This window comes from Pipistrellus hanaki (genome assembly GCF_964339955.1).
Source record: "Pipistrellus hanaki genome assembly, chromosome: 19".
Lineage (NCBI taxonomy): Eukaryota > Metazoa > Chordata > Mammalia > Chiroptera > Vespertilionidae > Pipistrellus > Pipistrellus hanaki.
This window is the reverse complement of record NC_140521.1, coordinates 6,729,438-6,756,073: the sequence shown is the minus strand read 5'-3', so window position 1 is coordinate 6,756,073 and position 26,636 is coordinate 6,729,438. Positions and strand designations below refer to the sequence as shown.

At 37.9% G+C, this 26,636-nt stretch overlaps 1 protein-coding gene across 17 annotated transcripts in view; it reads right to left on the bottom strand.

The window, feature by feature from the left end:
• Positions 1-26,636, bottom strand: part of ATXN2 (ataxin 2) — an 81,425-nt gene that overhangs the window by 7,003 nt on the left and 47,786 nt on the right. For 7 of the 17 annotated variants that reach the window (XM_084868017.1, XM_084868011.1, XM_084868018.1 and 4 more), the window contains 11 exons: positions 25,710-25,892; positions 23,371-23,568; positions 22,204-22,311; positions 21,130-21,200; positions 17,150-17,451; positions 15,513-15,576; positions 13,669-13,821; positions 13,236-13,302; positions 8,327-8,511; positions 7,865-7,997; positions 4,234-4,287 (listed from right to left, as the gene is read on the bottom strand). In XM_084868017.1, coding sequence (XP_084724143.1) covers positions 4,234-4,287; positions 7,865-7,997; positions 8,327-8,511; positions 13,236-13,302; positions 13,669-13,821; positions 15,513-15,576; positions 17,150-17,451; positions 21,130-21,200; positions 22,204-22,311; positions 23,371-23,568; positions 25,710-25,892 — 1,518 coding nt within the window. The remainder of the gene's footprint in view (positions 1-4,233; positions 4,288-7,864; positions 7,998-8,326; positions 8,512-13,235; positions 13,303-13,668; positions 13,822-15,512; positions 15,577-17,149; positions 17,452-21,129; positions 21,201-22,203; positions 22,312-23,370; positions 23,569-25,709; positions 25,893-26,636) is intronic. The other 10 variants (XM_084868021.1, XM_084868012.1, XM_084868023.1 and 7 more) reach the window with 5 other exon arrangements.

The following is a 26,636-nucleotide window of genomic DNA, read 5'->3' as shown; positions in this document are numbered from 1 at the left end:
CTGTTTATGAGGACTCAGGACAGAATCCCAGAGTTCCTATTTTTATAAACTTTAGTTGTTCAATAAATTTTTGTACTAAAGAGTTTTAAACTTTACTTTTAATTATCCTATAACCAAAGTATTAAGAAAATAAAAAGCAACAATAAAAACTCTAGCATGACCATCACAAAGAGAATGGGCCATAAAGTCTAATAATTATTATTCATCAATTAGAAAAATGTTAAAAATCTTGAAATTATTTAAAGAAAATTAAAGATAAAATATTTTTTTACTATACATTTTTAAAGGGCATCTCTGTGATAGTTTACCAATTATTTAAAGCCTATAAAAGTAATTAAGTCTATATCTTATTTGCCTTCATACTACTATACTTCAACTAATCTGAGTGCACCCACAGAGATTTTTGTTTTAAAAAAACCCATCCAACCTGGCCAGTGTTGTTCAGTGGTTGAGCATCAACCTATGAATCAGAAAGTCACAGTTCATATTCCTGGTCAGGGCACATGCCCGGGGCAGGGGCTCAATTCTGGGTGGAACATGAAGGAGGCAGCCGATCAATGATTCTCTCTCATACTTGGTGTTTCTATCTCTCTCTCTGTTCCTCTCTAAAATCAATTAAAAAAATAATAAAAACCCCATCCTTTTCCTACTCTAAACACTGGTAAGTTGCAATGTATACAAGAAAAATCAAGTAGATGTAATCTCTAGTTCAGAAGCTGCAAATAAAATTTAAGAACGTTTAATTAGAAACATTTTCCTGCCGAAACCGGTTTGGCCCAGTGGATAGAGCGTCCGTCTGTGGACTGAAAGGTCCCAGATTTGTTTCCGGTCAAGGGCATGTACCCTGGTTGCGGGCACATCCCCAGTGGGGGGTGTGGAGGAGGCAACTGGTTGATGTATCTCTCTCATCGATGTTTCTAGCTCTCTATCCTTCTCCCTTCCTCTCTGTGAAAAATCAATAAAATATATTTTAAAAAAAAAAGAAAGAAAAAAGAAAGAGAAAACAACAATGCGGTACCATCTCACACCTGTCAGAATAGCCAACATCAACAAACGACAAGTGTTGGTGAGGTTGCAGAGAAAAAGGAACCCTCGTGCACTGCTGGTGGGTATGCAGACTGGTGCAACCACTGTGGAGAACAGTGTGGAGTTTCCTCAAAAAACTGAAAATGGAACCCCCATTTGACCCAGTAATCCCACTCATAGGAATATATCCCAAGAAACTAGAAACACCAATCAGAAAGGATATATGCACCCCTATGTTCATAGCAGCACAATCTTCAATAGCTAGAATTTGGAAACAGCCTAGGTGCCTGTCAGCAGATGATTGGATCCAAAAACTATGGTACATCTACACAATGGAATACTACGCTGCCATAAACAAAGAAGGAATTCTCATCATTTGCAGCAACCTGGATGGAATTGGAGAACATCATGCTGAGTGAAATAAGCCAGTCAATGAAAGAGAAACACCACATGAACTCACTCATTTATGGATAATAAAGAACATTATAAACTGAAGAACCAAAAGATAGATATAAAGACAGTAAAGCAACAAGCAGACTGTCAAATTACAGCGGGGAGGTTGAGGAGATCTGCGGGAGATAAAAGATCAGCCGAAGGACTTGTATACATGCATATAAGTACAACCAATGGACACAAAACTCTGAGGGAAGGTGGGGGGGGGGGGCATTGGCATATGTACAAAAATAATAATTTAATTAAAAAATATTAAAAAAAGAAAGAAAAAGAAATATTTTCCTTTGGTCACCTTCTTGCTTAAAAGATATAAAGCAAGTACCTTATCCATGAACTCCTTTTCTTCCTCAAATACAAAAACTGAGTGGCTAGCTAATTAATTCAATATAATTAACAACAAAAATATAGTAGCCCCTCCCCCCCCCAAAAAAGGATTCACTTTGAATAACTATAAAGCAGTGCTTATTAAAATATATTTCATTTCCAAAACTGAGCTATCAGCTATTAATGTGTGTGTAGTACATTTTTTGGGGGACAACCTGTAGTATGGTTCCTTGAAAGGCCAAAAGAATGAGACCAAAAAAAGGTAGACAAAGGAAATTAAAAGCCTGAGGGCCCAGACTTGTGGCTCAGTTGGTTGGAGCATCATCTCTTCCACCAAAATGTTGTGGGCTGGATCCCAGACCAGGCCACATGCCCTGGTTTTGGTTTCGATCCCCGGTCAGAGCATGTACTGGGGACAACTGACCAATGTTTCTTTCTCTCAAATCAATAAAAAAATATACATAAACTTACCCCCAGGTGAGGATTAAAAAAAAAAAGGCTGTGGGGGGAAATATTGGAAAGAAAAGAGACAAGAGAAAGGGAACCAATATAGAGTAAACAAGAAAAAAATACAACAGACTCTGAGAAAAAGAAGTGGAGAGCAAAGGACAGTAAGTTCTGAGGGTTACTAAGTGTATCATTTAACTGCTTTTATTATGCATGCTCATTAATTTTAAGATTTCAGATTGGTTAACAAGAAAATTCATTTTCACCTGGTCCAAAAGTTTCCTACTTGTTGTGTTCCTCGATATAAATGTTCAAAATTATAAAGACATGATTTTTCAAATCCTCCTAGCACTAACCACATTCCAAAAATAGTTTCCTAAGCCATGATCTTACTAAAGCCAATTCAGTCCAGAAAGCTGTGTGTTTAATTTGCAAGTAGGTGTTTTCATTTTGACCTTGGATGCACAAGTCATGAGAGATCACCCAGCACTGCAAAACTTTAAAAACAAAACAAAGCAAAACAAAATCTTCCAACTTTTAAAATTGATGTTAAATTTAGAAAAAAAGGAAGTGAAGGAAAGTTGAAAACTCTTTAAAAGGGGAGTAAAAGTCAACTAGACCAAAACCATGACAAAATGGCAACAAATTAAATTACAAATAGCAGCCTCACTGTTAGTTTCTTTTAAAAAGTACTGACACTCTTTTTTAAGAGAAGCTGTGCTGAGGCAGTTAACGCTTAGGTGTGATGATTAAGGACCTTTTAGCTACTTACCAGGAAATGGACTCCAAAACTAACAGAGACAGTAAGATGGTGAGGATAACTACATTTGAGACCTCAAACTGAGTACATAATAAAATTACTGACACTGTCTTTTACATAACTATATTACATACAGTTTCCCTTTAATAGTATATATATATATATATATATATATATATATACACACATAAATATATACAGTAAGACTCCTTTTTAAAGAGCATCTATTAAAGGATTAAATTTGTTAACATTTCCTAGCACCACATAAATAATATTTATACACTTATTTTTGGATACCAAGTCATGGCACAATTAATGAAAATTTAAGTCAAATGTTTTCTAAGTTATTTTTAAAATCTGGCATTTAGTAGATTCAGACATTGAGTCATTCGAAAATAATTCAAAATTTAGTCCCTAAAGTAAAATTTTAATGTTTCCTAGAATATATATTTCACATAAAGTGACACATTACTGGCATAAAATTTTAAAGGATTTCTACAAGTTAGTACCATTCTATTCAAAACCAAAAGTCCATGACCAGCTTTATTTGAAAAATTGCCCTACAAATAGAGAAAACACACCTTCCATGTTCATTTCCAAAAGAAAGCTCTGTGCAGACTTTCTCCCTTTAGGAGCAATCCTTTACCTTTTTCACTGGAGGTGAGAGGAGCTGGTGTTGCCAAAGATAATCTCTGCTAGGTCATGCTTTCCTGCTTAAGCTCAAGACATCCGAGGTGTCTGTGTGCTACAAATACTGTAACCCTTCAGGCATGCCAAGATTAAAGAGACAGAAAGGTTTCCCCCTAGTTTTTCCATCCTATTCAACTCAAAACCCTTGTAAGAATAAATTTCTTATCAGAATATTAGAAAAACTAGCGTTGTTGTTGTTCTTGTTATTAATACTAAGTTTGTGGCTTGGTTAAAAAAAAGTGATTCAGGAAAAGTTTTTCACACAAGGAAAATATTAGGCATTTCCAAAACAGTCACATGTTTGCTTGGTATGCAAAAATTAATTTCTGAAACAACTCAATTTTTTAACCCAGCTTTCTTGAGCTGGGTTATATTTCTTTTTTAAAACTCTGAATTATTTACAGATACACATCTCTTTAATAATTTTGTCTGGCACAAGGAAAATATTGTTCAACAAGTCTAGTCCCTTAACATGTATTCTTTAAAAAGTGTTTTACTGTTCAATTAAAATTAGTATAAAAAACCCAACTCACTGGCAAAGTAGAAAGAAGGGCTTGTCTCCTTGTTGTATGGTAATTTGGGACATGCTGAATTTGGGAAATAGAAAGGTAAATTAGGCTTTTGAGGTCTACATTTTCCTAATTTTCTGGAAAGGTTGACATATTTAGTAATTTCTTCTTTTATTCATGCATAATTCATTCTTATTTTACAAGAGATGACAAGCACTTTAAACATTGCTACAAAATTAAATAAGAGAGGGCTGGAGAAAAAGACACTTTTCTTCTGTACTGGGATGTCCAGTTCTGCAGGCTGACTTGCTTAAATAAAAGGAATAACATTATTATCTAATAAACAGACCAACATGGCATTCCACTGAACCTTGATATAAAAAATGTACCAAAATAAAAATTACACAAGTTTAATTCAAAAGACAAACAATTCTGCAAGTCACTATTAACAGAAGTAAGATGTTTATTAGCATCTGATACTGGATCCAAATTTTAGAAACAACAGTAGCATTAAACATGAATATCTTGCTTGTTACAATGACTCCATAAAAGTGTGTGTGTGTGTGTGTGTTTTTAAACACGGCTGAAAAGATATGCACCAAAATGTTAATAGGTGTTGTCAGGTAGAGGAACAACAGATGCATTTTAAACCTTTTGCCTACTATATTTTCCAATATATCTGCATTAAATTACCAAAAACAAACAAAAAAAGGGATTCTGGATCTAACTCTTCCTGTAGAGAAAGTCACAGAACTATTTCTGAAAGGTAAATAAAACACTGCCACAAAACAAAGGAGACCAATTTGAAAACTAAATGTTAAGGAACAAAAAGTAACTTAGGAGGGAGGGGCAGAGGCAAGGATAAAAGTTAGATTAAGATCAAAGAGATGAAGTTTGTGATTAAAGTCCTTTTTAACACAGCTACAAAGAGAACAAGGTCAACAATTACTTAGAATATATAATATATATATCACACACACGTATACATATACATATATCCTAATAATTTAACTATTTAGTAATTTGTTAGTATATTTATATTAAATATACCCAAAATTTAAAAACAACAATCAGTCTCTCATTATTAGTCATTAGTGGTCCTTTCTATTCTCTAAGCCTTTGCCTACGACCAGTTGATGAATAACAAAAGGTGACATAATTGTCACTAACATCTGGATGCATATTCTTTTGTTTACATAAAGTTTTAAAAATCTAGATAGGATGTCACTTAAAAACAAACCCAATACATACTCAAAATATTTGATTCCTTTGGGAATACAATATATAAACTGTTCAAAGGAGATGAGTACACAATTACATTTCCATGTAAGAGTTTTGTCTTAGTTTAAAATAACACTTAAAATTTGTCTGTATGTGGCATAATTAGGATTTAGAATATCTAAATGACTGAATAATAAACTTGTTTTAGCAGATTAAAATTATGGTTTATGACAGCAAAGAACAAAATAATTCCCTAGTGTTCTTTTTAAAGTATGAAGTATCTAAGAGAACCTCCATTAACCAATCATACCAAGTTCACAGCCTTGCCCCTAGCCAGCGATCATCAACAGATATCAAGAAATACAACCTGGGTAAAATGCAGGAGAGCAGTTCAGATCTGGATGAACAACTTTCTCCCGGCACCAAAGAGTGGGCTCTAATGACCAGCACATTAAGTCTAGTGATTTGTTTTGTTTGCAATACTTCCTATTTACCCAACTTGAATGGACTTCAGGGTCCAAGGCCAAGTGCTTTTCAAATGAAAATGTTCTGGGGAGGCATAAAAACCACTGATGCCTCAAATAACAGTATTTATTGTACGGGCTGTTTTAAGCCAATGAGATTCTTTCAATCCAATGAATATCCATCCAAAAGTCAAAGCCAGATGCTGGCGTTGAGGAGAAAGATCCTGCACAACATCACAGTATTGCTACGAAGTCTCAAAATCAGGGGTGCACAAATAGCTATTATCTAAAAGCAATGGAAATTTTAGCTCAAAAGTTTCAGATCTTATTCCAAAGGAGGATGTGAGAAAATGGAAGGAAAGAAATGTTTTCCGCTTGTTAAATCCTGATGTATTCAGCAGAAACATAAAATAACCATAACGAACTTTTCACCTAAGCTTTTAACAAACTGGAAAAGTTGAAATATATACAAATTGCATAAAAGCCAGTGTGGGAATCAATGGGGCCTTTCCATACATACTCAGTCCTGGTCAAGACAACAGAAGACAAGCCAATGAAAGGAGATCATAATCAAAATCATAAGTCAAATGGGTCTGTCAGTTTATTTCTCAATTAAATTATGGATGGGCTTCTTGAAGGAAACGTAGCAATTACATCACTTTTACTTAAAGCACATAATCCTCAATAGAAAGCGTTAAGTGATAATGTAGTAAAGTAAAATCAGACTTCTGCACTTGGTAACTTAGTGCCTTTAACCACGTGAAGTCTGAGCTGGGCAGCAGGAGCCGCCTCCGGGACAGAGGCTCTGCTGCCCCGGTCCCGTCCCTGTTCACCTCGAAATGTGACCAACTGTTATCTAAAGTTAAACAAATGAAAACCTTTACATTCCTAGTCATTCAAAAAGTTGAAAGAGGTTTAAAAAGTGAAATGTCCATGTAGTTACATACAATTGTAATTTCATTCTTTTAAATTGTATGCAGAAACTTACATCTCTCTCCTCACACTCCAAAAAACTAAAATGCCAAAACAGCAGAAAAGTGCAAAAAACAAAACCTACTTCTTAATAAGGCTGGTACTTAAAGTGCATTTTAAAAACATAAATATAGAAAAACCCATTAATTTTATGTTACACAAGATATAAAGTGGAAATCTGTTTTAAATCTCAACAATGAAAACGATATTATTTTAGAACTTTAGATAGCTGCTAAATTAACCTCTAGCTATAAAACTAAGATAGTAATTTTTGCTTAATTATTCTTACATATATTTAATTTCATTTTACCATTTTTAAAATTGATTATACTTGAAGTGTAAATGTCTAAAGCAGACCTAATATTATACAATTTCAACCACTTAAAATACAGCATGATGCAGAAACACAATCGTATATAATAAGACTAATATGCAAATTGACCGAACAGCAGAGGGAGCAGTCACCATGATGCGCACTGACCACCACGAGAGGGCGCAGTCAGGCCGGACTGAGGGAAACCTCCCAAGTGCACGGATTGTGTGTACCGGGCCCCTAGTAGCATTATAACAATAGCATTATAACAAAAAGCAATAAAAATACGTAAAGCCAGTGACCCCTGAGCAAGAGGTGCGGTGCTGGCCAGGGCTTTCGCTTTGGTGAAACTTCCTGGCGTGCCTCCTGCAGGCACATCAGATGATAATACTGACGAGGAAGAGCAGACAGACACCTTTCTCCACAAAAGATGCTTCTGTTACATACATCATTCCATTTAGTTAAAAGAAAAGACATTTAAACAGAGGAATTTCAGGAGCAAAAGCAGAAATAATCAGCCAAGGCTTACAGCAGGTAAGAGATAAAAATGTGTCCATTTTCTCTTTAGATTCTTTACCCTCAATGTCTTTAGGCCAAGTTATTCTTAAACAGAGTAACTTTTCAAAGCTTTAAAGCACATTAAGAATGGTCACACACTGAGAAAGACAAACAAAGTGCTTCCTACCATACATCGCATGTGTCTGCTCGTGAGCCCCGTACTGAGCAGGTGAGGAAGATACGAGGCCGGGCTGGGCGTGTGCTGCTGGCGCCATCATCCTGGCATTGCCCTGGATTACAGGACTGTAGACATGAGGATGCTACGTTCAAAGACAAAATAAAGAGCAAACATTCAAATGCCAAAAAGACTCACTCAAGCAGAGTTTAGTGAGATGTCTTAACCCGTGGTGTCCAGGTTTCTAAAAACAACTCTGAAAAATTAAAACTTCTTGGCTATTTCATTTGAAATATTTTAAATGACCAACTACCTTCTAATATATATTAAAAAGCACCCCCATCCTTAGCTATCAACCACAGCATAACAAAAAGCACCAGATATAGAGAGAAACCCAAACCCCTCTACCATATTAAACGTTAAAATTAGAAATTATTTAAATGAAACAAAAATTATGAGTGCCATGGGCCTTACCTGAGACTGATAATGGGGCACGTGCTGAACAAGAGGCTGATTTGGAAACTGCTGAGGACTATAGGCGACGTACTGTGCGGAATACGCTGGGGGGGTGGCCACGATGGGCGGGCCTGCCGCGGAGGCGGGGTGCATCATGCTGCTCTGATGGTGCTGGTCCTGCCGCTGCTGGGGCAGGTTTGGTACTGCGGAAGATGCCAGTGTAAGAAACAGCATCGCGGGCCACAAGGCTCTGCAGGATCCACCCTCCCGTTTGCCTCTCCAATGCCATTTCATCACCCCACGCCCACGTCAGCCGCTCTGCTGGTCTGCCCATCAGACGTGCTACTCCTCACCCTCCAAGACCAACCACCCCCCCACCCCCCACCCCACCCCACCCCGCTCCCACCCCGCTCCCAGCTGCGGTCATTCTGACTGTCTCCCAGGTGTCAGCTGGAAAGCAGCTTCCTTAGAGAGACCTCCTAGGAGGAGCCTCCAAACTGGATCACACTATAAAGCTTTTCCTTCAAAACCTGTTTTATAACACCACATTATGCCACTTGCTAGAGAAGGGCAACGGATTTAATAAAATAAAAACAAAAACCCTCACAGACATACACCAAAAAAACAAAATAGACCAACTCCAGCTTTCTTCATTTCCCACCACTGAATTCTCCAACAATTTCCTGCTTTTTCCCAAATCCAGAATCACACACTATCTTGTAGCAAGTGTCCAAAAAGCAGCTCTTTTAAAAAATTAACTTATGTCTTTTACTATTCCACACAGATATCTGCCTATGGCCCTTCAGTTAAGAATTCTGCTCAAATGCCATTTTCTCGTTAATGTCCTCCCAGAGCCGCTGAAGGGATCAGCTGCGTGCTCTGTGCCGCTCCCTCCCGTTCTACGCAGCCCTGTTTCTACGATGGGTTTGTGCTGTGATGGTAAGCCATTTGAGGGAAGAAATCATGAACCACTGAGGAACAAAAATATAGCTTAGTATGTTCATAAAGTCATCAAAACTTTATGTAAATGTAACTCTATTTATGTAAATAGCTGCTAGTTTAGAGATAAAATTTCGTTTTTAAATATTTGAATTTTTTGCTAAAAATATGACTGTTGCTAAAATTTAGGAGAACCAGTTTATCCACTTAGAAAAGCAAACTTGAAAACCAGTACAGCAATATTTTTCTGAATTTAATCCTGAGATGTCCCATATCAAAAAAGCATCCTTTAAAAAAAAAAAAAATCCTCCTCAGAGTATGTATTTATTGATTTCAGAGAGAAAGGAAGGGAGAAACATCGACAGGCTGCCGCCTGTGTTTGCCCCACAATCTAGATCTGTGCCTGACTGGGAATCAAACCCACAACCTTTTGGTGTACTGTATAGGATGACATTCCAAACATCTGAGCCACCCGCCAGTACTCAAAAAAAGCATCTTTTAGTATAGAAAAACCATCCAAAAATCAAGTATCTTTTTTTAAATGAAGTTCTTTATTGATTTCAGAGAGGAAGGGGAAGAGAGAGAGAGAGAGAAACATCAATGATAAAAGAGAATCATTGATTGGCTGCCTCCTGCACACTCCCTACTGGGGACCAAGCCCACAACCCAGGCATGTGTCCTTGGCCAGAATCGAACCTGGGACCCTTCAGTCTGCAGGCCAATGCTCTATCCACTGAGCCAAACTGGCTAGGGCTCGAGTATCATTTTTATCAAGTGAAAGTTTGTCTAATTAAGCTTACTGAGTTTAACCTATTCACTATCACTATTACTTTTGATACATATTATGACCCTTATATATTAAAACAAATTTAAAAAGCTAGTCAAGTTTACCATCCTTTTTTAAATTAAAAATTAAACATTCAGACATCTTGTCTGAAGCTTCCCAAGAGACTGAGAAGCCGAACCACCTGGCTATGTCACTCCTGGATTACTGACCCTCAGAAACTGTATGAAATAATATGTTTGTTGTTTTAGATAGCCAAGCTTTGCAGTCATTTGTTGAAAGATAGATAAAAGAGTTACTATTTTTGCCAGTTTTTGGTGTAAGAGAATAAGATGCAAGCAAAGAGAGTAAAAACCTTGTAAAGTTAACTTGAATTAGATATATCAATATGGGTTTCTGAATTTTTTAAAAGAAAAAAAAAAAGTGGTTATTTCCCAGGTTAGTCCCCTGAAAAGGCTCAGAAGCAATAACTCAATAGCAGTAAGTGTATCCAATGACCAGCAAATGGTTTTTACATACTATTACCCAGGAAAATGAATCAGGGTTCCTTGGAGGTTTGAATGATCAGGGTTTGAGTTTGAAGATTAGCCTCAGATACTTTATTTGTAAAGAAGATGAGCACTACTAGCTCTCGCTGGTTTGCTCACTGGATAGAGCGTCATCCTGTGGACTGAAGGATGCTGGGTTCAATTCCAGTCAAGAAGCACATGCCTTGGTTTCTGGCTTGATCCCTAGTTGGGGGTGTGCAGGAGACAGCTGATCAATGAGTCTCTCTCATGATTGCTGTTTCTATCTCCCTCTCCCTCCCTTTCTGAAATTAATTTTTACACACACACACACACACACACACACACACACACACACTTTAAGATGACCACTGAAAGGACCCGGGAGCCAATGTAAATGGATTGCCATTTGTCAAAGGAAAATCAATGGGCGCAGAAAGGATAATCACCACTGAAAACTGGCACTTGGGCCCATTTTAAGCACTTAATTGTAAGCATTTACCCTAACTTTTCTGTACAAATTCTTCAGGATAATCAAATAGCCCTTGTTGAGAGTTTCTCACAAAATGATTCTAGCTAATAAATGGAAAAGAAATATAAGAATACACTATTTTCAAACTCCTAATTAGAGTGGTTTTTCAGAGGATAGCAGTCCCAGATCAGCAGCCTCACCTGAAAAGTTGTTTATAAATTGCACGAGAAATGTAAGTTCTCAGGCTATGCCCCAAACCGACTAAACTGGAAACTCTGAGGATAGGACCAAATAATTTGTGTTTTCAACAAATATTCCAGTGATTCTGATGCACACGAAAATTTAAGATCCACACCCCCAATTTTTAAAAAATAATGTTAAGTGTCAATCATCAATGAATTAGATGAAAAATTAATATAAAACTTTACAATTGGGGAGGAGAGAATCACTGCCTGACCCCTTAATCAGTTGACTATATATAAAAAAAACTTGCATACTTTAAGTAGCCAGACCCCAGTATGAATGAAATGGCATGATGTCTGGGCATTGTGCTAAATGTGCAAAGAAAAAAAGCACAGGTTAAGTAACTATAACAAAGTTTTTCTTTATTATATATATATATATATATATATATATATATATATATTTTTTATTGATTCCAGAGAGGAAGGAAGAGGGAAAGATAGAAACATCCATAAATAGAAAGAATCATGGAGCAGCTGCCTCCTACAGGTCCCCCGCTGTGGAACTGAGCCAACAACCCAGGCATGTGTCCTTGACCAGAATCGAACCCGGGACCTTTCAGTTCACAGGCCACAGTCTATCCACTGAGCCAAATCAGCCAGGGCACAAAATCTTAATAGCAGAATCTGAATGATAGACAAAGCCGGTATCTAGTCTTTCCCTATTTTCTTAGGACCGCCCGGTTTACTGTTAAAGCTCTCCGCAGTGCCTGAGATACATATATCTCTTTTATACAAATCACTCCATTTCCTACTGTTTCTCAACAAAATTATAGCTATTAATTACCCTCCATTACCTCCTCAAAAAAAGAGGTAATTTTCAATATTAATGGTAAATGTTTTCTTCTATGAAGGCTCTTAACTACACAAGCATATAATACTATATTATAAAACACTTTAAATTTTTTATTGAATTTGTTGGGGTGACATTGGCTAATGAAGTTATATAGATTTGGGGGGGTAAAATCCTATAATACATCATCTGTATACTGTACTCTGTGTTCACCACCCCAAGTCAAGTCTCCATCCATCTCCATTTATCCCTTTACCCTCTTCCACCCCCTGTGCCTCTGTCTACAAGGCAAACACTCATTTTTAAAATGAGAAAACACCCTTCTAGTGGGATTTTGGTGGTTTCTAAAATGAGCTGCCCTGTGCTTTAAAATAAATTCTGGATTTTGGGGGGAAATTATATGTTAATATAAAATAAAAATGTCTGGAACCTTGGTAAATTAATTTAGCAAACACACTTTTTAAATTTAACATTGAAAACTTTGAAAGTCAGTTATTTTTTTATTTGTTATTTTTTATTTTTTAAATATATTTTATTGATTTTGTACAGAGAGGAAGGGAGAGAGATAGTCAGAAACATCGATGAGAGAGAGTCATCGATCAGCTGCCTCTTGCACACCCCCCACTGGGGACGTGCCCACAACCAAGGCACATGCCCTTGACCGGAATCAAACCCGGGACCCTTCAGTCCCCAAGCCAACGCTCTATCCACTGAGCCAAATCGGTCTTGGCTATTTTTTTTATTTTTTTTTAATTTTAAATATATTTTATTGATTTTTTACAGAGAGGAAGAGAGAGGGATAGAGAGCTAGAAACATCGATGAGAGAGAATCATCGACCAGCTGCATCCTGCACACCCCGCACTGGGGACGTGCCCACGACCAAGGCACATGCCCCTGACTGGAATCGAACCTGGGACCCTTCAGTCTGCAGGCCGATGCTCTATCCACTGAGTCAAACCGGTTTCGGCAGTTACTATTATTATTATTTTTTTTTTAAAGAACCTGAATAATCACAACTGATGAGTATTTCACCTGGCTGGGCTTGACACCTGGCCCTGCATCTGAATACCTTATGTAATGCTGGTCATCACAAGTCAAAGTTGAACCACAAGTATTTCTTCATTATAAACTGAGTGACTTACACATGCATCATGCAGACTACAAGCAAACACAGGCAGCATTATTCTCACCTTTACCTGCTCTATATGTCTTGGCTTGATTCACGGGCATGGGTGTCATAGGTATAGGGTATAAAGGCTGAGGGATTAAAAAAAAAAGAAGAAGAAGAAAAATTAGGCTCTCAAGATAAGAACACATTTTCCCAGTCTCTCAATAGTATATTGCTAGAGAGCTAGATCTGAGGTTTCCCGATTCTCTATGAATCATTAAAAAAAAAAAAAAATTACACCACAAGCCCCAAACTACAGTAGATCTAAATCATCTTCCTCACCAGAAACATCCTCAGACTCAGCTCCGCACACTAACAACACACGGCCCGGCTGCGCCCCCTTTCCCAATACTTCTGTTATGCAACCACTGCCTCAGGTCTCCGCACGCCTCCAGAGCTTGCTGTCAACTCCCACAGCCAAGGAGAGTAAGGGAACAGCAAGTTCTCTGACTTACTTGCACGCCTGGGCTCACTGGGACTGGATACATCATATTTGGTGCAAAACACACAGGCTGAGTATACACCGGAGTTGGCTGCTGATGGCCCACCATGGATGGGCTAGGTTGTGCTTGAGGACGAGGCGAAGTTGGGGTGGTAGAGGGCTTTGGCTACAAAAAACAAAAAGCAAAAACTGATTCTCTTAAGATGAAAAGCTGATTATTACTACAATCTGAAAATTGATTTTCTTCATCTAAGTTTTACTCATTTTTAATTAGTCCCTTTTAATGGGGAGAAAAAACTTATAGAAAATAAAATTCACTTACTTCAAATAAAAGAAAAATACTTTGGTAAGTTAAAGTAAAACTTCACCAATCCTATTTAATAAAGAAGGATATGCTAATTGACCATCGCTCTGTCACAAAGATGGCTGTACCCACAGCTGAGGCCAATTCCCATAAGGAGTCTTAACGAGCAATCAGCAGAGACCTGAAGCTAACACCCCCCCCTCCCCCCCCCCCCGCGTTTGATAGGGGACCTCAGACTGCACCCCCACCCAGCGGGACTTGACAGGGGACCTCAAGGTGCACTTCCCATCCTGGTGCTGGGCTAGGGGACCTCAGGCCACGCACCTCACCAGGTGGGCTTGACAGGGGACTTTAGGCCATGCCCTGTCCCTGGCACCAGGCCAGGGGACCTGAGGCTGCACCCCCCTGCCTGGCTGGGCTTGACAGGTGACCTCAGGCCCTGCCCCCCACCCAACGGGACTTGACAGAGGACCTGAGGCTGTGCCCCCCACCCAACGGGGCTTGATGGAGGACCTGAGGCTGCGCCCCCCCATGCCTGGCGGGGCTTGACAGGGGATCTCAGGCCATGTCCCTCATCTGGCGGGGTTTGACGGAGGACCTCAAGGTCTGGGCTGGGGACCTTAGGCCATGTCCCCCATCCTGGCGCAGGGCCAGGGGACCTGAGGTTACGCAGGGCTTGACAAGGGTGGGACTGGCCGGGTCTGGACCTAGCCCAATCGAGAGGGGGGCGGCTGGGTTTGGGTCTCATGCGATTTTGAGGTGCATGTGGGTGGATGGGGACTTGACTCTGGGTCCCGTGGTGTGCCCAGACTCTGACAGGAGGAAGGGTTTCATAGACATTTTACTAATTTTCTTTCATCTCTGACACTTCTATTATAGAGAAAGGGCAAATAGCAACATTAAATTATTACCTCTAATTAATCCCCTTTTAATGTGCACAAATTTTGTGCACCAGGTCACAAATTATTCAATAATACTAATAAAAAATAGTTGAAGTAACTTTTAAGAAACTAAAGAAAGTTTTACAACGTTTAAAAAATAAATCTAGCCTTAGCTGGTTTGGCTCAGTGGATATATAGCATCGGCCTTCGGACTGAGGAGTCCCAGGTTCGATTCTGGTCAAGGGCATATGCCCAGGTTGTGGGCTTGGTCCCCGCTATGGGACATGCAGGAGGCAGCCAATCAATGTTTCTCTCTCCCTCTCTCTCTGAAATCAATAAAAATATATTTTAAAAATAAATAAAAAATAAGTCTATTTTCTAATAAAGTCAGTAGAATCATCATAACCATGTAGCTAGCCAACCATCTTCAAATTCTGAGTCAAAAAGCCTGAAAGATTTGCCCAACAGTGTCTAACTGATGACAAAACAAGGGTCTTTTTCCTCTGGCTCAAACATATACATTAATGACCATAAGAAAAGGGAACTTAAACCAAAGTTATTTTAGAATATTGTACCTGAATTTAGATGTCAGGTAAGAAAAAAGAAATATTACTAATGAGAAAAAATTTATTTTTTAAAGAATAGATTACTTCAAAGAGAAAATAAATTTACCTGAGAAAAAGAACGAGGGTTGAATTCCTTTGCATTGGGATTCAATGTTGATTTCCTCACTTGCCTAAACCAGAACAAATATGTAAAGGCCAGTGAAATCTGCATAGAACTTGTTCTCTGAAGTCTCTTATACCTGACAGCTTTTTTTAAATTGCTAACCACATATTGCATTTAAACAATTCTCACTAGAAGATCATCAATCCACTTCATTAAAACACACACACACAATGCCTGGCCAGCATGTCTCAGTGGTTGAGTGTGGACCTCTGAACCAGGAAGTTCAATTCCCAGTCAGGGCACAGGCCCGGGTTGCAGGCTCAATCACCAGTGTGGGGCATGCAGGAGATAGCCTATCGATGATTCTCTCTCATATTTGCTGTTTTGCTGCATCTCTCTCTCTGCCTCTCTGAAATAAAAATATATTAAATAAAAATATATTAAACACACACACCCAGAGCCTCGGTTAGGTTGCTCAGTTGGTTATAGTTCCTGGTCAGGGCCCATATCTAGGTTTGATCCCTAGTCAGAATGTGTACAGGAGGCAACCGATGTTTCTCACATCGATGTTTCTGTCTCTCTAAAAATCAGTGGAAACATACCCTTCAGTGAGGGTTAAAATAAAATTAAAATATTAAAAAATAAAACAAAGGGGGGAAAAATGAGGAACTTTTGTAATAATATGAACAATAAAGATTTATTAAAAATAAAATAAAATAATAAAAAATAAAACACACACACACACACACACACACCACTCCTTAATCTGATAGACTGCCCAAAAAAGGACAAATATTTTTTTAAATTATAATATACAATGTCTCTCTCAAAAGCAATCAATAAGTACTTTAACTGAAAAGACAGCAGCCCTTATAAAACATCCTGAAATTCAATTCTTAACATATCAATTCCTTAGCACGCACTATTTTCTAATGTGACAAAGTGTTTCCCACATGACACACCTCGAGGAAGTATTATAAAAAATTTCTGTCTCAAATCAAGAATAAGCACTCCCCAATTTATCAACAAGATACATTCCAAAAGTTCAGTTGTAACTAGGTTGTATGGAACCCAGAACAAATAAGTCAATGAACGGTGCTTAGTTAGGTTCTGAGGCTAGCCTATAGAAGTCCATTTAATTGATGGTACAAATATTGGATGTGCAAAATTAAGTCAACCTTAACGAATCTAATCAGTAATAAAACACTGTTTCTGATGGACAATGTGAAGCGAGTACGGGCACCAGACCCTTCTTTCTCTCGCAGGCAAACACAGTTCTTACTCCTGGCCACACAGCCAAGAGGTAAATATGGACTAGCATCCAGGGGATAAAGGTCCAAAAGTCAGCAGTTTTCAACTCCCTGCACACTTACAGAAAAAAAGCTTTCTTAATTTATGCCTAGAGTTTTTTTGTTTTGTTTTGCCAAGGGATGCAAAAACGGAGAAGAGTCCAGGATACAATGACCTAATTTACTTACATAACATAAGATGTTATTTGTTTGGACAAGTTGTTTGTAATCTGAGAGCTACGGTATGTATGAAACAGTCTAGAAGTCCATGTAAATTCTTGAGTTGGAAAGCTCTGAACACCTTCAGAGAAAGTTAAGTAACAGGACATGCTAAATGCCAGGTCTACTTACTCAGCTGCATCTTTTTTCTCCTCTTTATCATCTTTCTCTTGTTTGCATCCGGGGCTGGAAGTCTGAACTCCTTGGGAAGTGACCTCGGGCCCCCTCCTGTGCTCCGCATTACTGAGGATGGAGGGGGAAATGCTGGGGCTGCTCGGCTTGCTGCTGCAACTGGTGCAGTTGCTGCTATTTTCAAGGAAAGAATCCTTAGCATTTGGTTCAATTTTGTCTTTGATCAAATCTCTTGATTTTTCTCCCTCTCTATTTTTGTTTAGCAGTTGATCCACAGATTCAGAAGTAGAACTTGGCTGTAACTAAATAAAGGAAATAATTATACTTAAATATTTTAAGTAATTCCAGAAATCAATTTTCTCCATAACACAAATACACTAACATTATTTGTAAGCATGAAATATATTGAATAAGGCTTTTTCATACTTTAAGAGTAATGTCTTTATTATAAGACAGTAACAAAACATCTATACCCAAAAGTGGAATTGCAAAATCATAAGGTAGTTCTATTATTAATTTTTCAAGGATCCTCCACATTGTTTTCCATGGTGGCTGCATCAATTTATATTCCTGTCGGCAATGCACAAGAAGTCCCTGTTCACACATCCTGGCCAGCACTTGTTATTCTTTTTTATAACAGCCATTCTAACAGGTGTGAGGCGACTAACTTATTGTGGTTTTGATGGTAAGCACCTTTTCATAGATCTGTTAGCCATTTATCTGTATGTCTTCTTTGGAAAAATTTCTATTCTGATCCTATGTCCATTTTTTAATTTAAAATATTAAAAAAAAACTTTTTGCTTTAAATTGTGGGAGTACTTTATATATTTTGGAAATTAACTCCTTATCAGATTTACAAATATTTTCTCTATTCAGTAGGTTGCCTTTTCATTTTATTGATGGTTTCCTTTGCTGTACAGAAAAGCTTTTTAGTTTAATGCAGTCCAACTGATTTATTTTTACTAAAGGTGCCTTTGCTTTTGGCTCTCAAAGGAAAAAAACAACCACCATCAATGAAAGACCAGATTTTTGTGAACCATCATATTTCAAGAACACGTGCATGTCATGAGGGTGTGTCTGATTCATTCGCTGAGCAATGCAGTACATTACTATGCATTAGCTACTGCCCAAAGCATTGATGGAAGTTCAAACACACAGATAGCCAGGCCTATCTTTTTTACTAGCAATGAGAATCTGGGAAAATTATTTAACTTGTCTTTGCCTTAGTTTCCTATGTATACATAGGGTAATAGTAAGACTTACTTCAAAGGGATGACAGGATAATAAAAAGTTTATCATATAAACTCTTAGAGCAGTGTCTGATACATAAGAAATACTAAATAAAGGTAAAGCTAATAACATCTTATCTGGATAGATTAATGAATTTGATTAATCAGGCCCCAAACAGCAATAGAACTGAAAATCCTAAAGAGATAAGAGTTTTAATGCTATATCTACCTGGAATTTAGAGGTCAAGTATTAAAAAAGATTTACAGAAAGTTGCGAATTGATAACAAAATGTTTCCTATTAAATGAAGATTTACAGAGAGTGTGTGGTACTGGCATAAAAGATAGACATAGCTCTATGGGGAAGAACTGAGTCCAGCAGCAAATCTTCACAATTGCAGTCAATAGATTATCAACAAGGGTACAATTCAATGAAATGTCTTTTCCACAATGGTGCTGGGACAAATCATATCAACATGCAAAAGAATGAATTTGGAGCCCTACTTCACACAACATAAAAAAATTACTCAAGCCCTGGCTGGTTTTGCTCAGTGGTTGGAGCGTCAGCCTGCAGACTGAAGGGTCTCGGGTGTGATTTGTACCTAGGTTGTAGATCCCCAGTGGGTTGCATGTGGGAGGCAATCAATTGGTGTGCTTCTCTCACATCAATGTTTCTCTCACTGTCTCTCCCTCTCCCTTCCACTCTCTGGAAATCAATGGAGAAAGTATCCTTGGGTAAGGATCAATAACAAAAAATAAATAAAATAAAATATACTTTTAACAAAACAATGCCAAAAGAAATTATTTAAAATAATCACAGCCGAAAGTGAAACTCTTAGAAGTAATGAGAGCAGCCCTAGCTGGTTTGGCTTAGTGGACAGAGCGTCGACCTGGGGATCGAATGGTCCCGGATTTGATTCTGGTCAGGGCAAATGCTGGGTTGCAGCCTCAATCCCCAATAGGGGGCGTGCAGGAGGCAGCCGATCAATGATTCTCTTATCATTGATGTTGCTATCTTTCTGTTCCTCTCCATTCTTATTGGAAATCAATAAAAATATTAAAAATAAGTAAAGAGAGCAAATCTTTATGACTGTGACATATGCTGCTGGTGGGAACGTAAAATAGTACAGCTGCTTTGGCAAACAGCCTGGAATTTTTCCTCAAGAGGTTAAGAACAGTTATCATATGACTCAGAAATTCCCTCCCAAGAAAAATAAAAATGTATGTCCACCCAAAAACTGCCCACTAATGTGTTCATAGCAGCATTACTCATTAAAGTAAAAAAGTGGTCGCAACCCAAAGACACCTCAATTAATGAATGGATCAACAATATAGCCTATTCACACAATGGCATCTGTAAAAAGGAATGAAGTATTGATAAATGCTCCTACATAAATGAACCTTGAAAACATTATGCTAAATGAAATAAGCCAGTCACAAAAGGCCACATACTGTATGATTCCATTCATATAAAATATCCAGAATAGGGAAATCTATGATATAGAGACAAAAACAGATTAGAAGTTAAGACCTGGGGGGACGGACAGCAGTGTTTGACAGCAAATGAAGAGTGACTGCGAAGGGGTATGAGGCTTCTTTTTGGGATGAAGAAACTTCTACAATTCAACGTGATGATAACTGTACAACTCTGAGTAAACTAAACCCACTGAATTATACTCTTTAAAATGGGCTAAATTGTATGCCAATTTTACCTCAATAAAACTGTTACAAAAATATACCAACTTATATGCTTTAAAGCAAAAATATTCTTTTCCTTCAAAACCTAATAAACTCAAAGCAGTGTACTCTAGGAAGGAACTGAATGAGTGACTATAAGAAATAAATCTGAAGAAACAAAAGCAAATGGACAAGTATATCTATTGCTAACAAAATGAAGATTATGAAAACTAATATTACCTTTGCTTAGATATCTACTCATATGCAGTGAAAAGAATTGTATAGAAACCTAACCTAGAAATCCTGTTTGGAGAATTCATACATAACGCAGAAGAAATAAAAAGTTATGGCATTAAATAAATACAAGAGTACAGGAAAAATACTCCTCCCCCTGACAGGAGAATGCAGCTGAGGACAAGTTCACAGGAGGACTTTTGTTAGGGAAAGGCTGATGATCATATTTTTTTCTCTTTGAGAAGCTAAGTTTCAGGATGATTTCTTGAGTTGGTCTCAAAATATACCTTGATATGCACAGTATATTAGTAAATATTGAGCAAAAAATGAAACCGTTATCCAGGTGAGTTTACAGTATATTCAGCAAGTCTATCAAAGATTGCTACCACATGCAGTTAGGGGTGACCAGGCCAGGCCTGCAGGGGAGGGCAGTTAGGGCCAAAATGTAAACCCCATGAGCGCACAAAATGTAAACCTGCAACTACATCACCATCCCAGAGTGCAGGGTACCTTCTACCCCACATCAGAGAGTGAACACCTTGGTCTTGCTCTGCTCTTCAGTGAATCAAGTAATCAAATGAACACCAAATAATAACTTATGGTAGCTTCAAATGTTAAAAATTATATTCCATTTTATTTTATATCTGTATTGTTCTTATAAAGCTTCATGATTATAGCTACCCTAAAGCATAGGCAAAGACAACTTTAAGAATGTTTAGCTTTTTATGCACACGGTTCAATGTTTGTGTTTGTACATATAAATCCATTTTTATAAACAGATAACATAAAAATTCTTTGTAACATTTAATATTTATTTTTTAAGATTCTAATGCAACACTTACCCTAAAATCATTCTTAAATTTCTTTAAGTCATCAATCTGTTTTCTATGCTCGGAAACAACTGGTGATATACCTGTAAAATTAATAATGATTGATTACAGATTTATTTCTAATCTTTAACTTGAATTCTTTTAAGATCGGATGCTAGAAATTAAAATAAATTCGCTCAGCTGGTGTGGTTCAATGATTGAGCGTGGACCAATGAATCAGGAGGCCACGGATCGATTCCTGGTCAGGGCACATGCCTGGGTTGTGGACTCGATCACCAGTGAGGGTGACCAGTGAGGGTGTGTAGGAAGCAGCTGATCAATGATTCTTCATTGCTGTTTCTATCACTCTCTCCCTTTCCCTTCCTCTCTGAAATCAATAAATAAAAATTTCTAAATGAAAATAAGTTATCAAAATAAAAATTTTAATACATAAATCATAGACTTTAGCATTTGTCACATTATGCATTTAAATATGCACAATACTAAGAAAAGGTGTTTAACAAAAATACTTTATATTGGGCATGAGATTAGACATACTCCTTTCTATTTCTTTTTTTTTTCTTTTTTCTTTTTTAACATGTTTTATTGATTTTTTATAGAGAGGGAGGGAGAGGTGTAGAGAGTTAGAAACATCAATGAGCCGGGACCGGTTTGGCTCAATGGATAGAGCGTTGGCTTGGGGACTGAAGGGTCCCCAGTTCGATTCCGGTCAAGGGCATGTACCTTGGTTGCGGGCATATCCCCAGTAGGGGGTGTGCAAGAGGCAGCTGATCGATGACTCTCTCTCATCGATGTTTCTAACTATCTCACTCCCTTCCTCTCTGTACAAAAATCAATAAAATATATTTAAAAAAAAAAAAAGAAAGAAAAAAAAAAAAGAAACATCAATGAGAGAGAACATCAATCAGCTGCTTCCTGCACACCTCCCACTGGGGATGTGCCTGCAACCAAGGTACATGTCCCTGACCGGAATCGAACCTGGAACCCTTCAGTCTGCAGGTCGATGCTCTATCCACTGAGCCAAACGGGTTACGGCACTCTTTTTTATTTCTATAGTTTTCCCTAAAGACTTTTTAAAGTTCTCACCTTTATTTTCAACTTTTGAGAAGCTGGGTGATGTCTCATTGGGCTTCATGTTTTCTTTATTCCCTGCAGGAGAGTTCTGCCTCTGATCTTGAAGCCTGGAATCCTTAGCTAGAATATAATTTTTAAAAAATTTAAAGTTAGATAAATGTTAGAAAAGTAAAATGGGGCCGAAACCGGTTTGGCTCAGTGGATAGAGCGTCGGACTGCGAACTGAAAGGTCCCGTGTTTGATTCCAATCAAGGGCATGTACCTTGGTTGCAGGCACATCCCCAGTAGGGGGTGTGCAAGAGGCAGCTGATCGATGTTCTCTCTCATCGATGTTTCTAACTCTTTATCCCTCTCTCTTCCTCTCTGTAAAAAATGAATAAAATATAAAGACATAGTGTTGGAGTTAAAAAAAAAAAGGAAAGTAAAATGGGAAAATATTCAAAATTTTTTGTCTCCTACTCTTTTGGAAAATAGTATTTCCATTTAAAGAGGCTTTTCTCTTTTGCAGACATATGAAACATCAATAATTTTATGTTAATACTAGAGGCCTGGTGCATGAAATTCATGCATGGGGTGTTTGTGTGTGTGTGTGGGTCCCTCAGCCCAGCCTGCACCACCTCCAATCTGGGACCCCTCGAGGGATGTCCGACTGCCCATTTAGCCCCTACCCCACTGGGCTGCTAGCTCCCAACCACTTGTCTGCCTGCCTGCCTGATTGCCCCTAAGCACTTCTGCCTGCCAGTCTGATCACTCCCTAACCAGTCCTCTACCAGCCTGATCGACGCCTAACTGCTCCCCTGCTGACCAACTGGCCCTAACTGCCTTCCCCTGCTGGCATGGTATCTACCTCCTCTCCCGCCAAATACTCTCCCCTGCAGGCCTGGTCACCCCCAACTGCCCTCCCTCACTGGCCATCTTGTGTTGGAGTGGTGGTCAATTTGCATATCACTCTTTTATTCGATAGGATTTACTATTCAGGAATGTTAACCCTCTTAACAAAAGACAGTCAATAATAACATATAAAATTGGTAGTAATAAACAGCTAACTTCATGTACATAAAACTTTAAATGTGCACACAAATACCTATCCTTGAATAAAGCATAGCATTTTTTGTATAATGTTCAACCTGTAACGCTGCACTCTGCAGACAACAGGGCGGATCGGAAGCCTTTTCTTACCCTCAATAGATGGGGTGACAGCTCTGTTAGATGCAGGACTGGCAGGCGTGGGAGATGCAGCTGGAACAGGCATAGCAACAGCTTCTGTGGGAATAACACCAGCTTGGGGAGAAGCAAGAACGGGTCCACTAGGAGTATTTCCAATACTGTTCTGTCTGGGAGACCTGGGTCTGTGAGTTTTGGGGGATAATCTTGGAACTAGAAGAAAAGAAAAGTTATCTATTACATTCTCAGCTCAAATATCACCTCCTCAAGGAGCTTCTCTTAAGATCTAGGTAAAAATAGTCTTATCTGACCTCCATATTCCCAATTACCCTATCCCATCACCCTGTTTTGCTTTTCCAGAGTCTTGGTAAGAGTGGTAATGATTGAGAATATACTAATAACTAAGTACAAGTGTAGTTTTTCCTTCTAACTGAATATATTAAGTCTAAAAGGCAATATTTTAAATGAAGTTAGAAACTGGATTTCTAAGGTAAGATAAATGCCACTTTAAAAAACAAAGATGGCAATATTCTCTATTAAAAAGTGAGACCGTTTCTTTTTTAAAAAAGGTGTGTTATCTGGCTGGTGTGGCTCAGTTGTTGAGCATCAACCTATGAACCAGGAGGTCACAATTCAATTCCCAGTTAGGGCACACGCCCTGGTTGCGGGCTCAGTCCCCACTGTGGGATGTACTGGAGGCAGCCAATCGATGATTCTCATCCCTCTCCCTTCCACTCTGAAATCAATAGAAAAATTTTTTTAAAGTGTATGTGTGTGTGTATCCCTAAGAAGCAGGCTTAGATATTTCTCTTTCCAATAACAAACTCAAACACCTTTTAGCAGCTTGCAACCAATCCTATATGTTCTCTCTTGCCACATCAAGATCCATTCTATAGTAACTAAGGAAACCGGGGATTCAATTTAGCCAGGAGGGGAAGATAACCAAGCAAAGGCTCATATGCATAGCTTCAAAATAAGTATTTAGTTTTCATATTCCTTTATAAACCCATTTGTAGAGCTCAGATTCAAAGGTTTAGAGAAAATGGTTCTATTTGCTTCACATTAGAGGTTCATTACTTTAAGTCACAAGGGTCAAGGAGGAAAATTATTATTCAACATTTGTAATTTTTTAAATTATTATGAAGAACAAACTTATTACACTGTCCTATATGTACTTATGACAAATATGTTTTCACTCTTTCACTCCTATAATCATGCTTTACTCTCAAAATTCATTTCTAGATCTGAGTATGTCACATGATTAATAGTAGAAATGGAAAATACAGATTTTTAGAAATCTATTTTGTTAATTGAATTATTTACTTATAACTGGAGACCAAAGAAAAAAATAGAAATTCCAAAGGAATTTACAATATAATTACATATTCATTAAGCTGAGAGGTATATATCAACTAAAGAAATTTAACAGAGTTTGGTATATTTTTGTTTGTTAAGCTTAAAGATATTTTTTTTTTAAAGGTTTGATGCACTGATTAAAATAAGACTGAAACCAAAAAACGCAATCATTGCCTGCAGCAAAACGTACGTAGAAAAAGCAGTCTTAGTTTAATTATAAGATCGAGTCAAAGTGTATGTACTTTTTATACTTTTATAGCTTCTGTCAGCACATTCTTTAGGCTAGTCACAGATAAATCTTGGGTCTCTCATATGTGTTTGATATTCCTTGTAAGGGAAGTATAATCAGTAGTTAGTGCCGTACACAGATGCCATAGAAGCAACATAGCACTGTGAGCCCAAAATAAATGTATGAGGAATGAATCAAGCTGCTGAGAGGATAGAAAATATGATCACTCCAAATGGCATTACATTACTTAACTTATATTTCAGTACTTTATATATAAAAAGGATATTCATACTTATAAGTAGCATATGAATCTCATCACAAGTCCATAAATAGACTAGGCAAAATTTTACTCACTGAGACACTGAAATTCAGAATGAACACAAATTTGCTCTAACATATGATGAGAGTAAGTTGTAGAGCCCAGAATAAATATATACATTTTCCAATCCCTGGTTACTTCATTTTTAATATATACACATTTACTTCCTCAAACAGCTTAAGTTACAATATGAACACTGTCGTCGAAACCGGTTTGGCTCAGTGGACAGAGCGTCGGTCTGCGGACTCAGGGGTCCCGGGTTTGATTCCGGTGAAGGGCATGTACATTGACTGCGGGAACGTCCCCAGTGAGGGGTGTGCAGGAGGCAGTTGGTTGATGTCACTCTCTCATAGATGTTTCTAGCTCTCTGTCCCTCTCCCTTCCTCTCTGTAAAAAATCAATAAAATACAAAATGAACATTGTCATCATGCTCTAATCCACGTTACCTACCCCCGCTGACCACAGATGACCACGTGCCCCCCGCTGGACTGGTCCTTGCTGCCGGAGGAACCACTGCTTCACTCGGTGGAGTATGGGATACAAATTCTAGTCCACTGGAAATGGAACCCCTTCCAGCAGAAACTCTATGATTTCGAGGATGACGCTGGGCCTTGGGGGACATCCTTGGAGGCCCTAAGAAAGGAAGAGCGAACATCACATGAATGCCACAATGTCCATCAGTACAACTTTTCTGCCAAATACACACAGCACCCCATTCACACACACCTGATTCTCTCTTTTCCTTGGTTTGGGGAGGGATGTGAGTAAATATATTTTTGGGCCATATTCTTTCAGAATTATTTTGTAGAATGCTACAAAGTTTTATAAATTTTATTTTATTTCTATTTTTAAAGAAAGGAAAGGATGAAGTTAATGGTAACAAATCACACAATAAGATGTCAAAACTCTTCAAAGATTTTAGCAATTTAGCCTATATCCATTTTGATAAGCATTTAAAAACATATACGTATAAAATGCTAACAGAAGTTATGGCTACATGATGGTATAATTTTTAGTTTACCATATATACTTTTTGCTTGCCCCTCAAATTTTCTATATTATTTTTTAAATTATAAAAATATCTTTAAACAAAAAACTAGTAATCCCTATATATCTTTGTATTATTAATATATATGTACATATTCTCCTTACATTTCTCTAAAATCTTCGTTTATCTACCTTTTCTGCCACGGTAATCAATTTTACAACCCATGCCTTAACCAGTTCTCCCTAGTAAGCAGTTCCTCACTCAACAGGCTATCAGCTGAAAATTCTACTGTTAAGGCACGACTTTTAAAAGCGGAATAATTGAGATTTTGGGAAGAAATTTCCACAATATGAATTATCAAAATTCTACATAATTAATTCTGTCACCCA